Below are 11,801 nucleotides of genomic sequence, written 5' to 3'. Positions count from 1 at the left end.
CAGCACAACCTCAACACCACGGATACTCCAAGGAAGGTGGGCTGACTCCGAGCGGGACTTCCCGTCACTTTTTTTTGCAGACAGAAACACAAGCCTAGCCCTGCAGCGATCCCGGGCCTTCCAGCAAGCCCACGCCGTCACCCCGAGAAAACCCCACCAGGGGCCCCTCATCGCTGCCCAACGCTTCCTCTTTACATCGACTCGTTTCTTAAAACTCCTTAACAAAACAAGACGAAGAAGGAGATGGTCTCGTCCTACCCCATCGAGCCGAAGCCCAGCTCTCGTGGTTGAGCGAGAGGAAAGCGAGCCAGAGCCTGGAGGCCCAGACACCCAGTGACCCATCTTGACGGTTCAAAGAGCATTGGAAAGGGAAACAGAGCCGCTTGCACTCGGTGGGTGCATGCTGCGTTCAAGCTGCACCTGCCAACGGCCTCCATCATCCTCAGCAGACAGGTACCCCCGTCCTCCTCAGACCCCACAGGGACCCCACCGGGCCCCGCGGCACGGGCGCGTCTGGGTTACTGCCGCACCCCCGGGCTGCTTCTGAATGATCGAGTTGGTTTGTGTTGGGGGTCCGTCACTGCCGACTTGTTGAAAACGGGGTCGCAGGTGGCCATTGGGATCTGACCCGGCACTCAGCCTCGTCATGCGCCACTTCCTTCACGGTCCCCCCCCCCCACCCCGAGCCCAGCGCCCCACCTACCCAGCCCTTTACTGGAGACTGTGTGGAGCAGAGAATCCCGGAATCACCGGGCAGAAATGAAATGATTCAACCAAGACACAGGAGAAACCGGGGAACCAAGGGGAGACAACCAGGCACACAGACCCCCTTTCCCCGTCCCCCCTCCCCGCCCAACTGACCCCCACAGCACCCACCCGGCCCCCCCCGGCCCCCTCCTCCCGCTCTGCTTGCCCTCCCCTGCTAAGTTATGAACAAAATAAAGGCCATACGCTTGGCGGTTGGTTCTCTCTGCCTGGACCTTGCTCCCCGCCTCCCAACGCACCCCGACGGCTCTGCGATGCCCCCCCTCTCCCCCCGTGGTCCCCCACCGGGCACAGCAACCCACCTTGGATCCGTAGAGGTAATAAGGCTGGACATTGGCAGGTTTATCTCTCTGGGGTTCTTGGGTGAAGGGAATAGCGGTTCGGACAAAACTAGAACGGGAAAAGAGGTGGACGCGGGGTTCCAATACGCTCTTGTGCATCTCGAGTCTTCTCTGGATTTTAGTTTGGATTTTATTTTTTTCCCAGCCAGGCAGACACATCAGACATGCATCCGGCGCCGGCGGCTCGCGCCTACAATCGTAGCTACTCCGAGGACCTCCTCTTCCTCCTCCTCAGGCCGGGGGGCTCCACGAGGGGGACCCCCCCCTGGCCGGCCCTGCCCCCCCCCACCGCACACAGGGACCCCGCGCCGTACCGGTTGGTGGAGCCATTGTAGCAGTAGTTGGGGAGGAAGTCGAAGTTGAGCTCCCAGAAGACGTGCAGGGTGATGCGGCCGTACGGGGCCGAGACGTTGTGGTTGGCCTCGCGGAACATGGCGTCGAAGCTGTCCAGCGTCATGTGCTTGCAGAGCAGCCGGTGCGTCAGGCGGTTGATCTCCAGCAGCCACTCGAGCTCCTGCCCCGGGGGAGGAGCCACGGAGACTTACCCACACGCTGTGGCCTGAGGGGCCGTGGCACCGTTTCCACGCTCCGGGGAGGCCAGGCTGGGGTGCCGGGAGGGGCGGACCCCTGGCGCGTTCTTCGCATTCTTCCAGATGTCAGGTGGCCCCCGCGGGTCAACCCAGCCGCTGCCCACTCGGCCGTGACTATGGGGGTGACGGATGAGACCCCCCCAAGTCTCTGCAGCCTCTCCCAGCGGGGGGCCAGGGGCTTCCCCTCCCTCTTAGGTTTTGAAGGTCGGGAGGGGGGAGAGGCAAGTAGCATTGCTCAAGTAGCTCTCAGCCCAACCAGATAGGGGCCGGGTGAACCCCAAGAAGAGACCCCCACCCCGGGGAGGGGGTCCTCCCACCCCGGCTTCTAGGGAGCTGCTGCCTCGGCTGGCAAAGCAGGCCGGGCTGCCAGTGCCCACTGGGGGCTCTGTGTCACCTGGGAACATTCCCAGGCTGCCCTCCACAGGGTGGGAAGAGGCTGCGAAGGCCAACCCAGACACGACAGACAGACAGACAGACAGACAGACACACGGGCAGGAAACACACAGCTTCAAATAAATAAAGAAGAAACCCCAAGTCCCACTCCTGCCAGATCGTGACTGCCAACGCTGGCAAAAACGAGCACACGGTGCTTCTCCAAAGAGAGGGGTGGAGCCCGGTCACCCCAGCCGGTCACTCAGGAGGCTGAGATCTGAGGACCGCGGTTCAAAGCCAGCCCAGACAGGAACCATCTCCAGCGAGAAGCGGCGCTGTGGCTCAAGCATCCTTGAGAGAAAAAGCTCGGGGACGGCGCCCCGGCCCCCCGAGGTTGAGCCTCGTGACTAACCCAACAACAAGTGAGAGCGGGGAGGGCCCTTACCACGATGGAGGTCACGTCCTCGCTCTCGAAGCGGCTGATGGCCTGGTCCAAAGACTTGTACATGGCGGCGGAGATGCGCTGCGTGATGAGTCTGTTCAAGTCGATGGAGCGACCCAAGAGCTGAGGGCGGAGCGAGGGGGTGGGGCAGAGGAGAGGAGGGGAGGGGAGGGGAGGGGAGGGAGGGGAGAGGAGGGGAGGGGAGGGAAGAGGAGTTATTTAAGATTCCCAGACACCGTCATCAATGCAGGGCCGGCGGGAGCACAGCGTGCTGTCCCTGAGCTTCTTTTTGCTCAAGGCTAGCGCTCTACCACTCGAGCCACGGCGCCACTTTCGGCTTTTTCTGTGTATGCGGCGCTGAGGAATCGAACCCAGGGCTTCATGAATGCCAGGCAAGCGCTCTACCGCTAGGCCACCTTCCCAGCCTCTGACCATTCTCTCCCTCTCTTGGAGTTTTCTATGGCGATGGGCAGAAAGTGGGGCTCTGCAGCTTAGGTTTGGGGGTTCCTGACCTCCCGGGGCAAGCCGGGGATGGCAGGGGAACCCTATCACGTAGCCAAGCCTGTAAGGTTTGCGCTGGGATTTACCTGGGCCTGGGACTCCCCCCCCCCCACAGGGCAATTCCCTGGCACACCCCCCCGACGTCACAGCTCTGCACCATCTTCTCTAGAGCCCCCCCCATACCTGCACGTGTCTCTGCTTCAGCAGTGTCTCGTAGCGGTTGGAGGGCGGGTACGGGATGATGACGCCGTAATTCTTACACTCGGCCCGGAAGCGTTTGTCCAAGAGGACGCTGGAAAGGACCAGGGTGAAACAGACCCACTGAACACCCTGGTAGATAGCACCCCTCTTGCCTGGCCCCACACGGGGCTCTATCCACTGCCTTCTCTCTCCGCAGACCCTTAGATCCCGCCAGGAGCTCAGAACAGAAAAAAACAAACAAAAAAAAGCAAGTCCAGGTTACAGATGGGCCACTTGCCTCTTTTATTTATTCATATATCGTAACATGATGGAGTCTATGCTTAGTGTCACCCGGGGAACATTCTAGAAGCAAAGGGGCGGGCGCCGGTGGCTTACACCTGTCATCCTAGCGACTCACGGGGCCGAGATGGGAGCATGGTGGCTTGAAGCCACCCTGGGGGACACAGCTCCAGGAGACTTGCATTTACAGCTCCTCAGCAAAAAGCCGGGGGTGGAGGTGTGGCTCAAGTGGTCGAGCGCCAGTCCCGAGCGAAAGAGCTGAGCCAGAGCGTGAGGCTCCGAGGGTGTACACACACACAACGTTCACACACACACACACACACGTGCACACACGCACGGCACGGCATTTCCCATTCGCATCGTCTCTGTGCGCACGCACGGCTGGTGGCATTCACTCGCACTTCGGTGCTGACGGAAAAAAATGTGAATTTGTCCTCAGGGTTCTTAAATCCCGGGAATTCACCGGGCGGCGGTGGCTCACGCCTGTCATCCTAGCTACTCAGGAGGCTGCGATCGGAGGATCGTGGTTTGAAGCCAGCCTGGGCAGAAAAGTCCTCGTGAGACTCTTAATCTCCAACGAACCACCGTGCTGTGGCTCAAAGTGGAAGAGCAACGGCCTTGAGCTAAAGAGCTCAGGGACAGCGCCCAGGCCCTGAGTTCAAGCCCCACAAGCAATGACAAAGAAAAAAAAAAGGTCAGCAAATTACCTTGCAGTTACCTTGAAACCCTTCCTTCCTCCCTCCCCCTCGCCCTCCCTCCTTTCCTTCCTCCCTTTCTCCCTTCCTTTCCTTCCTCCCAGGCGAAATAGCTAAATGCATCATCAGTGCTGATCTCTTCCCCTCCCATCTCCTCGCAGTGCCCTCTTGTGGCTGCGGGCGGGACAACAACCGACAGGAACCCCCCCCAAACCAGGCAGGCAGGCAGGCTCTACAATTTTTATTTCTGCCAGTGACTTTGCACAGGAAGCGCTTTTTGCCTGCAGTTTCCTGGAACATACTGCTTTCTTTCCACACTGCCTTTCCAGCTCCGCTCCCCGTAATCACCTATTTACCGTTTCCCATAAGCCTTTCTTCATGAGACACGACAGAAACTTCCTTGCCTCTGCGTATCTTTGCTCTTGTCCGCTTCTCTCTGCCCCATGAAGTGAGCACCATTTCTGCCCCCTTTTTCCTCGCCAAGGGGGGAGCAGGGAGCCATGCCTTCTAGACACGGTGTTGGGAAAGATGGCTGCCTTCAGCCTGGCTCTCCTACCTGCCCGCCATGGCCTTGTAGTAGGCAAAGATCTGGTCCGCCAGCTTGTAGACAAACTGATCAAAACACAGGTTCACCTGCGGAGGGAAGCAGGGGAATGTCGACACAGCAGCGCCCGGCCTGCTGTCACACCCACTCGAGGGCCTGGGATTGGGCAGCTGGGGCCAGCTTACCCCAAGAGTGTTCTGGGCTGCATGACAGCTTTGATGGAGAAAAGGGGAAAAAAGAAAGAGAGAAAGGAGAGGGGAGGAGAAGAGAGGGAGGGAGGAAGGGAGGAAAGAAGGAAGGAGGAGGGAAGGAAGGGAAGGAGAGGAAAGAAGGAGGGAAGGGGGGGAAGGAAGGGAGGGAGGAAGGAAAGGAAAGAGGGAGGGAGTCTGTGTCCAGGCAAGTCCCTTTACCCCTTGTAATCACGGTGCTCAGTTAACAGATAGAGCAAAGTTCACGCCTGTCACCCTAGCTACTCAGGAGGCTGAGATCTGAGGATTGTGGTTCAAAGCCAGCCCAGGCAGGACTAAGTCTGTGAGACTCTTACGTCCAACAAACCACTCAAAAGCCAGAAGGAAAGTAAGTTAGGATTCAAGTGGCAGCACACCAGCCTTGAGTGAAAAGGCAAATAATGAGAGCGTGATGGAGTCCCTGAGTTCAAGCCCCAGGACTGGTGTGCATACACCAAGTCACGCAGAGCTCAATAAGGAACCAGCCCCCCCCCGCCCCCAGGGTTCTGCTCTTCAGCTGACCCCTGACTCGCAGCCTGTGCGGGAAGGGATGGGAAGCTTCCTGGGCTGTGTACTCACTCACTGGGCTCGTCCCCTCCAGCTACCCGCCTCCATCACTGCCCATAGACCATCTTGGTTTTTGTTTTTCCAACCCTGTTCTTTGATATTTGCTTTTTTTTTTACTTTGTTTTGCAAATCTGATTATAATGACATAGTTAGAAATATAAAGGCTCCTCTGGCCGCCCTCCCCATCAGAAAAAAAACCACCTTGGGTTAAATAAACCGCTCTGGCGTGTTAACACCGGAGGTTTGCGTGGCGATCGCTGCGGGGGACCAAAGCCAGAGAAAGACAGTGGTAAGCTTTCCACAGACGGGGCCGCGGCTGCAGGGGGGTGCAAGGGTGCCAGCACACTTCCGGGGGGGGCCGGGGGGTGGGTGAGAGGGGGAGGGTTCACCCCTGATTCTTTCCCTGTCAGGCCCTCAGCCCCAGAGTGATCGCCTTATGCAAACAGCACGAGGCCCTGGTGTGTGTGTGTGTGTCTGTCTGCCTGTCTGTCTTTCTGGTGATGATGATGATGATAATGATAACAGTGATGATGATGATGATGACAGCGATGACAAAGGGGCGTGGCTCCCAAAATAGAAAGACAGCCAACGATATGGGAAAGGATATTTACCAGCACAGCAACAGACAAAGGCCTGATATCGGTCATCTACAGAGAACTCAAAAAACTAAGCCCCTCCAAGCCCAATAAACCTATTAGGAAATGGGCAAAAGAGCTAAAGAGAGACTTCACAAGAGAAGATATAAAAATGGCAAAGAAACATATGAGGAAATGCTCAACATCCCTGCTAGTAAAGGAAATGCAAATAAAAACAACCCTGAGATACCACCTCACCCCAGTTAGAATGGCCTATACTCTGAACTCAGGAAACAACAAATGCTGGAGGGGCTGTGGGGAAAGAGGAACCCTTCTCCATTGTTGGTGGGAGTGCAAATTAGTACAACCACTTTGGAGAACAGTATGGAGGTTTCTCAAAAAGCTCAATATAGACCTACCCTATGACCCAGCCATACCACTCCTAGGCATCTATCCTAAACAGCAAAATCCAAGATATCAAAAAGGCATTTGTACTACCATGTTTATCGCGGCACAATTCACAATAGCTAAAATATGGAAACAACCCAGATGCCCCTCCACAGACGAATGGATCCAAAAAATATGGTACCTATACACAATGGAATACTACATAGCGATTAGGAATGGTGAAATATTGTTATTTGCAGGGAAATGGTCGGAACTCGAACAAATAATGTTGAGTGAGACAAGCCTAGAACACAGAAAAACAAAGGGGCATGATCTCCCTGATATATGACTGTTAACAAAGGGAGACGGAGAGACAGTAGAGACCAAGTCTGTGAATACTGTATATGTTCTTGATACATTGTATATTGCATGTATGTCAACCTGACCTAGACAAGGGATAGAAAAACAGGTTGTAAGATATCATAAGAATGTACACACTGCCCTACTATGTAACTGCACCCTCACCCTCTTTGCACATCACCTTGTAAAAAAATTTATGTCCAATTAATAAAAAAAAAATAAATAAATAAAAATAAAAAAATAAATAAAAATGATTAAAAAAAAAAGGGGCGTGGCTCGTCACTCACCTCGGCCTCGATCTCGTCGTACAGGAACTGCTTCTTGAACTTGGTCAGCGCGTAGTAGGCGCTGTCGTTGTACAGGTCCAGCGGGTAGAGGACGTACCTGGGGGGGAGAGGGGGGCGGCGGTGACCCCACGGGACCCCCTGCCCACCCCCCCGGCCCCCCTGGGCCTCGCCTCCGGGTCGGGAGGAATGACTCCAGAGACCCAAGGCGCCCAGCCAAACCACAGCCTACAAAAATGGGCCTGGGGCGGAAGGCTCGGGTCGGGGTCCTGCCTTCCTCCCCCGGGGGCTGACTATGTCCCCCACGTGGCTGCCGGAGTGGCTGCCCGCAGAGCTGCAGACGGACACCCGACCCCAGTCCTGGATCCTCGCCGGGCAAGGCGGAGGCAAAGGAGCCCGGTCTTCCTCTGCAGCCCAGGCCCCGCCCCCGTGGACCAGGCCACGCCCCTGCGTGCCAGGCCCAGCACCTGCATCTTAGGCCCCGCCCCTCAAGGGCCAGGCCCCGCCTCCTGCATTTCAGACCTGCCCTTGCAGCCCAGGCCCCGCCCCCTGAGGCCCAGGCCCCGCCTCCTGCATCCCAGGCCCCGCCCCTGCAGCCCAGGCCCCCGCCCCCGCAGCCCAGGCCCCGCCTCTCACTCCATCATGGAAGGCTCCTTGGTCTCCAGGATGTGGTCTGTCAGAATCCAAGGCATGGACATCTCGATGGGGAACTGGATGCGCCGGCCCATGGTGAGCTCCAGGAAGAACTCTCGGAACCAGAGCTGGGAGAGGTCACAGCACTGCTGCAGCGCTTCTGCGAACACAGGGAGGGGTGGGGTGTGGGGTCACCTCGGGGAGGGCGCTGGAGCCATGGCTCCCGCCCGCCATGGGGTGCTGGGTCCGCAGGCTCTTCTCAGATCCCGGTCACTGGTGCTTGAAGGCACAGGGCAAGCCTAGCACCCTCAGGGGGCACCCTGCACTTCCGAGGTGGCAACAGGGCCTGGGGGGGAGGGGGGCGAGGAGGGGGGGGCTTGTAGGATCATTCCCCCCCCTCCCTTGTGTATAAAATGCATCTAGAGCCAGGCGTGGTAGGCCACGGCTGTAATCTCAGCTCCTCACGGAGGCCGAGATGGGGCCAGATCAGGATTCAAGGCCGAGGCCCAGGTGAGCAAGACCTCATCTCAACCAGGAAGCCGGGGGTGCTGGCTTCCACCCAAGCACGAGGCATAGAGGACGGCGGTGGGAGCCGGCCTGGGGAAAAACGGCGAGGCGCCTGGGTAGTTAGTCAGCCCACTCTGCCCTGCTTGACCTCTAGCTTGGTCCCCGGTCCCATCCCTCCTCCCTGAGGACTTCTGGATCCGTTCGCCATAAATGACTCCCGGACAGATCCAGCCCCACGGTCCAGATTCCACCTAGGACCTCGGGGGTGTGCGGGCGTGTTTTCTGGGACTCACCGCTGATGTTGAGCAGGTGGGTGAAGAAGAAGGACTGCTTGTGGAAATCCTCGATGGCCAGCACAATGGGGCCGTCCAGGCTGCTCCGCAGGGTCTTCTTGGAGCCGCTCTTGTCCGCAATGAGCGACTCGAGCATGGTGCGCACCATGTACAGCTTGAAAGAGAGAGAGAGAGGACAAGGTCAACGTCAAGGTCGAGGCCCAAGGCTGGGCCTTCACCCTGGGGAAAGGTTTTATTTTTTCAAGGTTATTTGTATGATCTGACGTCCTGTCTTTCCTTCCTTCCTAAGAACTGTCTAGGTGGAGAAGTGATCTGGAAGTGTGTGTGTGTGTGTGTGTGTGTGTGTGTGTCCACGGGCGCCGTCCGGGGCCTGGCGCCATGGGGGATGGGCGCCACACCGCAGCCCTTGTGAAAACCTCCAGGAGGGCCACTGGCCAGCTGGGAAGGAAGTTCTTCTTGATGCCCACACAGCTCGAGGCAACACTGCCCGGCTTGGCCCCCGTGGTGGAATCAGGGGAGACCCCCCCGTGGTCTGTTACTGCGGTCACCCCTTCCTTCCCCGGGGTGACCCCATGGGGTGGAACCCTGTGCTGGGAATCAGAAGACCTGGGTTCAAGGCCAGGTGGTCTTCCCGACTTGCAGTGTGACCTTAGAGGAGTACAGGCCTCTCTCGGGGCTCCAGCTGTGTCAGCTAACGAGCGAGGAGGTGGACCAGACGCCATCTCAGATTTGCCCCGATGGGTAAGATCACAGCAAGAGTGGCACCCCCTCCTTCAGCCTCCCTCCCCCCCACAACCGACCAACCACCGCCGGTTGCCAATCCTGCTTCCTGAATGGGCACGTGAGTGAGAGCGCCCCCTGGTGGCCCGGAGCCGCAGGGCACAGCCTGCCTCCCCGGTGTTCAATTGACACCAGTACTTAGCACCAGTACTTACACAGGACACTACTAGACAGACAGGGAACTCCCGCTTTCATACAGCGCGCCCGGCGTGCTCGGGGCACGGGCGCGGCGGGAGACTGTTCTCTCTGCTATGATCTACACCTTTCCACACGCCATTGAATCTGAGGGCCGGAGGGGGGGCGGGAGGGGGCTCCATTCTGCTGCCCCCCCCCCCAGTGGGGACCCGACCCAACCCCGCCAGCAGGCCGTAATACCAGGGATCGGCAGCCTCTTCGGCCCTGTGTGCCACCAGTGGGGTGAAACAAAGCCCTCGGGGACCACTGGCAGGCCTAAGACACAACGGGAGAGGAGGAAGGGGGGGTGGGAGGGAGGGCAGGAGAGACAGGGACGAGGGAGAGAGAGAAAGAGAAGAGAGAGAGAGAGAAAAGCAAGAGGCATTGTATACAACGGGAAGACGTCGCCATGCCGGGGTGGCCCGAGACTCTCCAGCCGCCCAGCGCTCCTGCACCGCACCGTCCTGCCTGCCATCTCTCCACGACGCCCGGGGGGGGGACACGCCGCCCGGGTGGGGGGGCTCCTCACCGCCGGGAGAGCCCGCCCACTGGGCCTGAGGAGCGAACCCCTGTGCTAATGACGGAAACGCTGGCTCTAACCTGCTGCGAGCACTGACCGACGGGGACCAGGGCGGGGTCGGCCTCTCCCCCGCCACCTGTGCGCCAGGGAAGAAGGCAGGGGGCCCCCGGGGAGTGGGGGTGGGGGGGGAGAGGGCGGAGCCCCGGGCGGGAGTCAGGAGACCTGGGTTCTTGTCCCACTCCGTCCGGACTCACCTGTGACTCGGACAAGTCACCTGCCCTATCTGGGCCTCGGTTTTCCCATCTGGGAAATGGGGTGACTGTACTCACTCTCTCTCTCTCTCTCTCTCGGGGCTCTCCCGGTGTGGCAGAGCTCATGGAGCACATCTGTGCCTTCCTAACCTGTGGGGGGGCTCCCAAATGGACCTTACCCACTGGCAGCGTCCTTACAGATCTCCCCCCCCTTTTCTCTCCCTTGCCATCCTCTCCTCCTTCCTCCCACCCTCCTCCTCCTCCTCCTCCTCCTCCTCTCCCTCCCAAGATGCTCTGATTCTAGGATCCCCACAGGACTTGGGGTTCAGGCTATACTGGTTCACACTGGCTGGAGGCTGGACGCCAAGGAAAGCTACGCCAAACCTGCCCACCGCACCCGCCCTGCCTGACACGAGCACACACACACACACACACGGGGGGGGGGGGGGAGGGAGCACCAGACAGGCTCACAGAGAGAGGCTTAGAGGTGTCATCAAGTGGGGGCCCCCCCGCACACGACCCAGGGCCTGCACAGCCGGAAGTCCCTGCTTCCCCAAGCCCCAAGAGAGCGCAGGGACCCTGGAACCCCAGACGAGGAAGGAATTCAGCTTTCCTCCTTGGAGGATGAGAGACTTCAGTGGACGTGTGTGTGTGTGTGTGTGTGCGCGCACGTGTGTGTGTGTGTGACAGTCCTGGGGCTTGAACTCAGGGCCTGGGCGCTGCCCCGCCGCTGTTTTCATCCAGGGTTAGCGCCCTACCAACCCGAGCCACAGCTCTGCTTCCGGCTTTGTGGTGGTTGCATTGGAGATAAGGAGTCTCATGAGGCTTTCCTGCGGAGGGGGTGGCTTTGAACCCTGATCTGCCGCAGATCTCGGCCTCCTGAGTATGCAGGGCTACACCTGGCTGATCATGTGACTTTCTCGGTGGGGTGAAGGGCTGCGTGTCCCTGTGGCTGAGGGGAAGTTGGGGGGTGGGGGGGAAGGCAGCAGCGAGCTGGTAACCAACGAAGACAGAGCCCAGAGAGGCCCGGGCGTCGGCCCGAGACCACACAGCGCCTCCGGGGCCACACAGAGAGAGGGGCACGTGGAGATTCCCCGGGGCGGGGGGGGGGGGGGGGGTGGGGGGCGGGGATGGGGTGGGCCTGTCAGATGTAACACTGGAAGCGGTGTAAACCCCATGGGTCAGACCGGACAACTGAGGCCTGGAGAGGTTGTGCAACATGGCCAAGGTCACACAGGAGGTCGGGGACTAGAACCCAGGTCTCCTGAGTCTCAGAGCAGCGGCGTCCTTTCCTCTATCGAATCCAGCATTGGTGGAAGGGAACTGGTGGGGCGGGCCGGCCGGAGCCGCTCACCTGGGTGCTGGAGGGCCCGACGGCTCGGCGGGGCACCTTGATGTCGAAGCCCCCTTTGGGGTCCTTCTCTCCTCGCAGGCAGGGGTCGTTGGGGGGTTCGCGCCCGCCCTCCCAGTCGCAGATGGTCTTGCGGATGGCCTGCAGGACGCTGGGGGGCGG

At 59.3% G+C, this 11,801-nt stretch overlaps 1 protein-coding gene across 1 annotated transcript in view; it reads right to left on the bottom strand.

Annotated features, from left to right (window-relative positions):
* The window catches only part of LOC125341818 (cytoplasmic FMR1-interacting protein 2-like), a 50,565-nt gene that overhangs the window by 20,022 nt on the left and 18,742 nt on the right, over window positions 1-11,801 (bottom strand). The window contains 10 exon segments of the mRNA XM_048333900.1: window positions 1,068-1,155; window positions 1,421-1,620; window positions 2,514-2,633; window positions 3,195-3,303; window positions 4,743-4,819; window positions 7,134-7,230; window positions 7,767-7,923; window positions 8,564-8,717; window positions 9,719-9,793; window positions 11,643-11,790. Coding sequence (XP_048189857.1) covers window positions 1,068-1,155; window positions 1,421-1,620; window positions 2,514-2,633; window positions 3,195-3,303; window positions 4,743-4,819; window positions 7,134-7,230; window positions 7,767-7,923; window positions 8,564-8,717; window positions 9,719-9,793; window positions 11,643-11,790 — 1,225 coding nt within the window.

Source organism: Perognathus longimembris, chromosome 25 (assembly GCF_023159225.1).
Source record: "Perognathus longimembris pacificus isolate PPM17 chromosome 25, ASM2315922v1, whole genome shotgun sequence".
NCBI lineage: Eukaryota > Metazoa > Chordata > Mammalia > Rodentia > Heteromyidae > Perognathus > Perognathus longimembris.
Note: the sequence above shows the minus strand (reverse complement) of the source record. Positions and strands in the feature narration are given on the sequence as shown.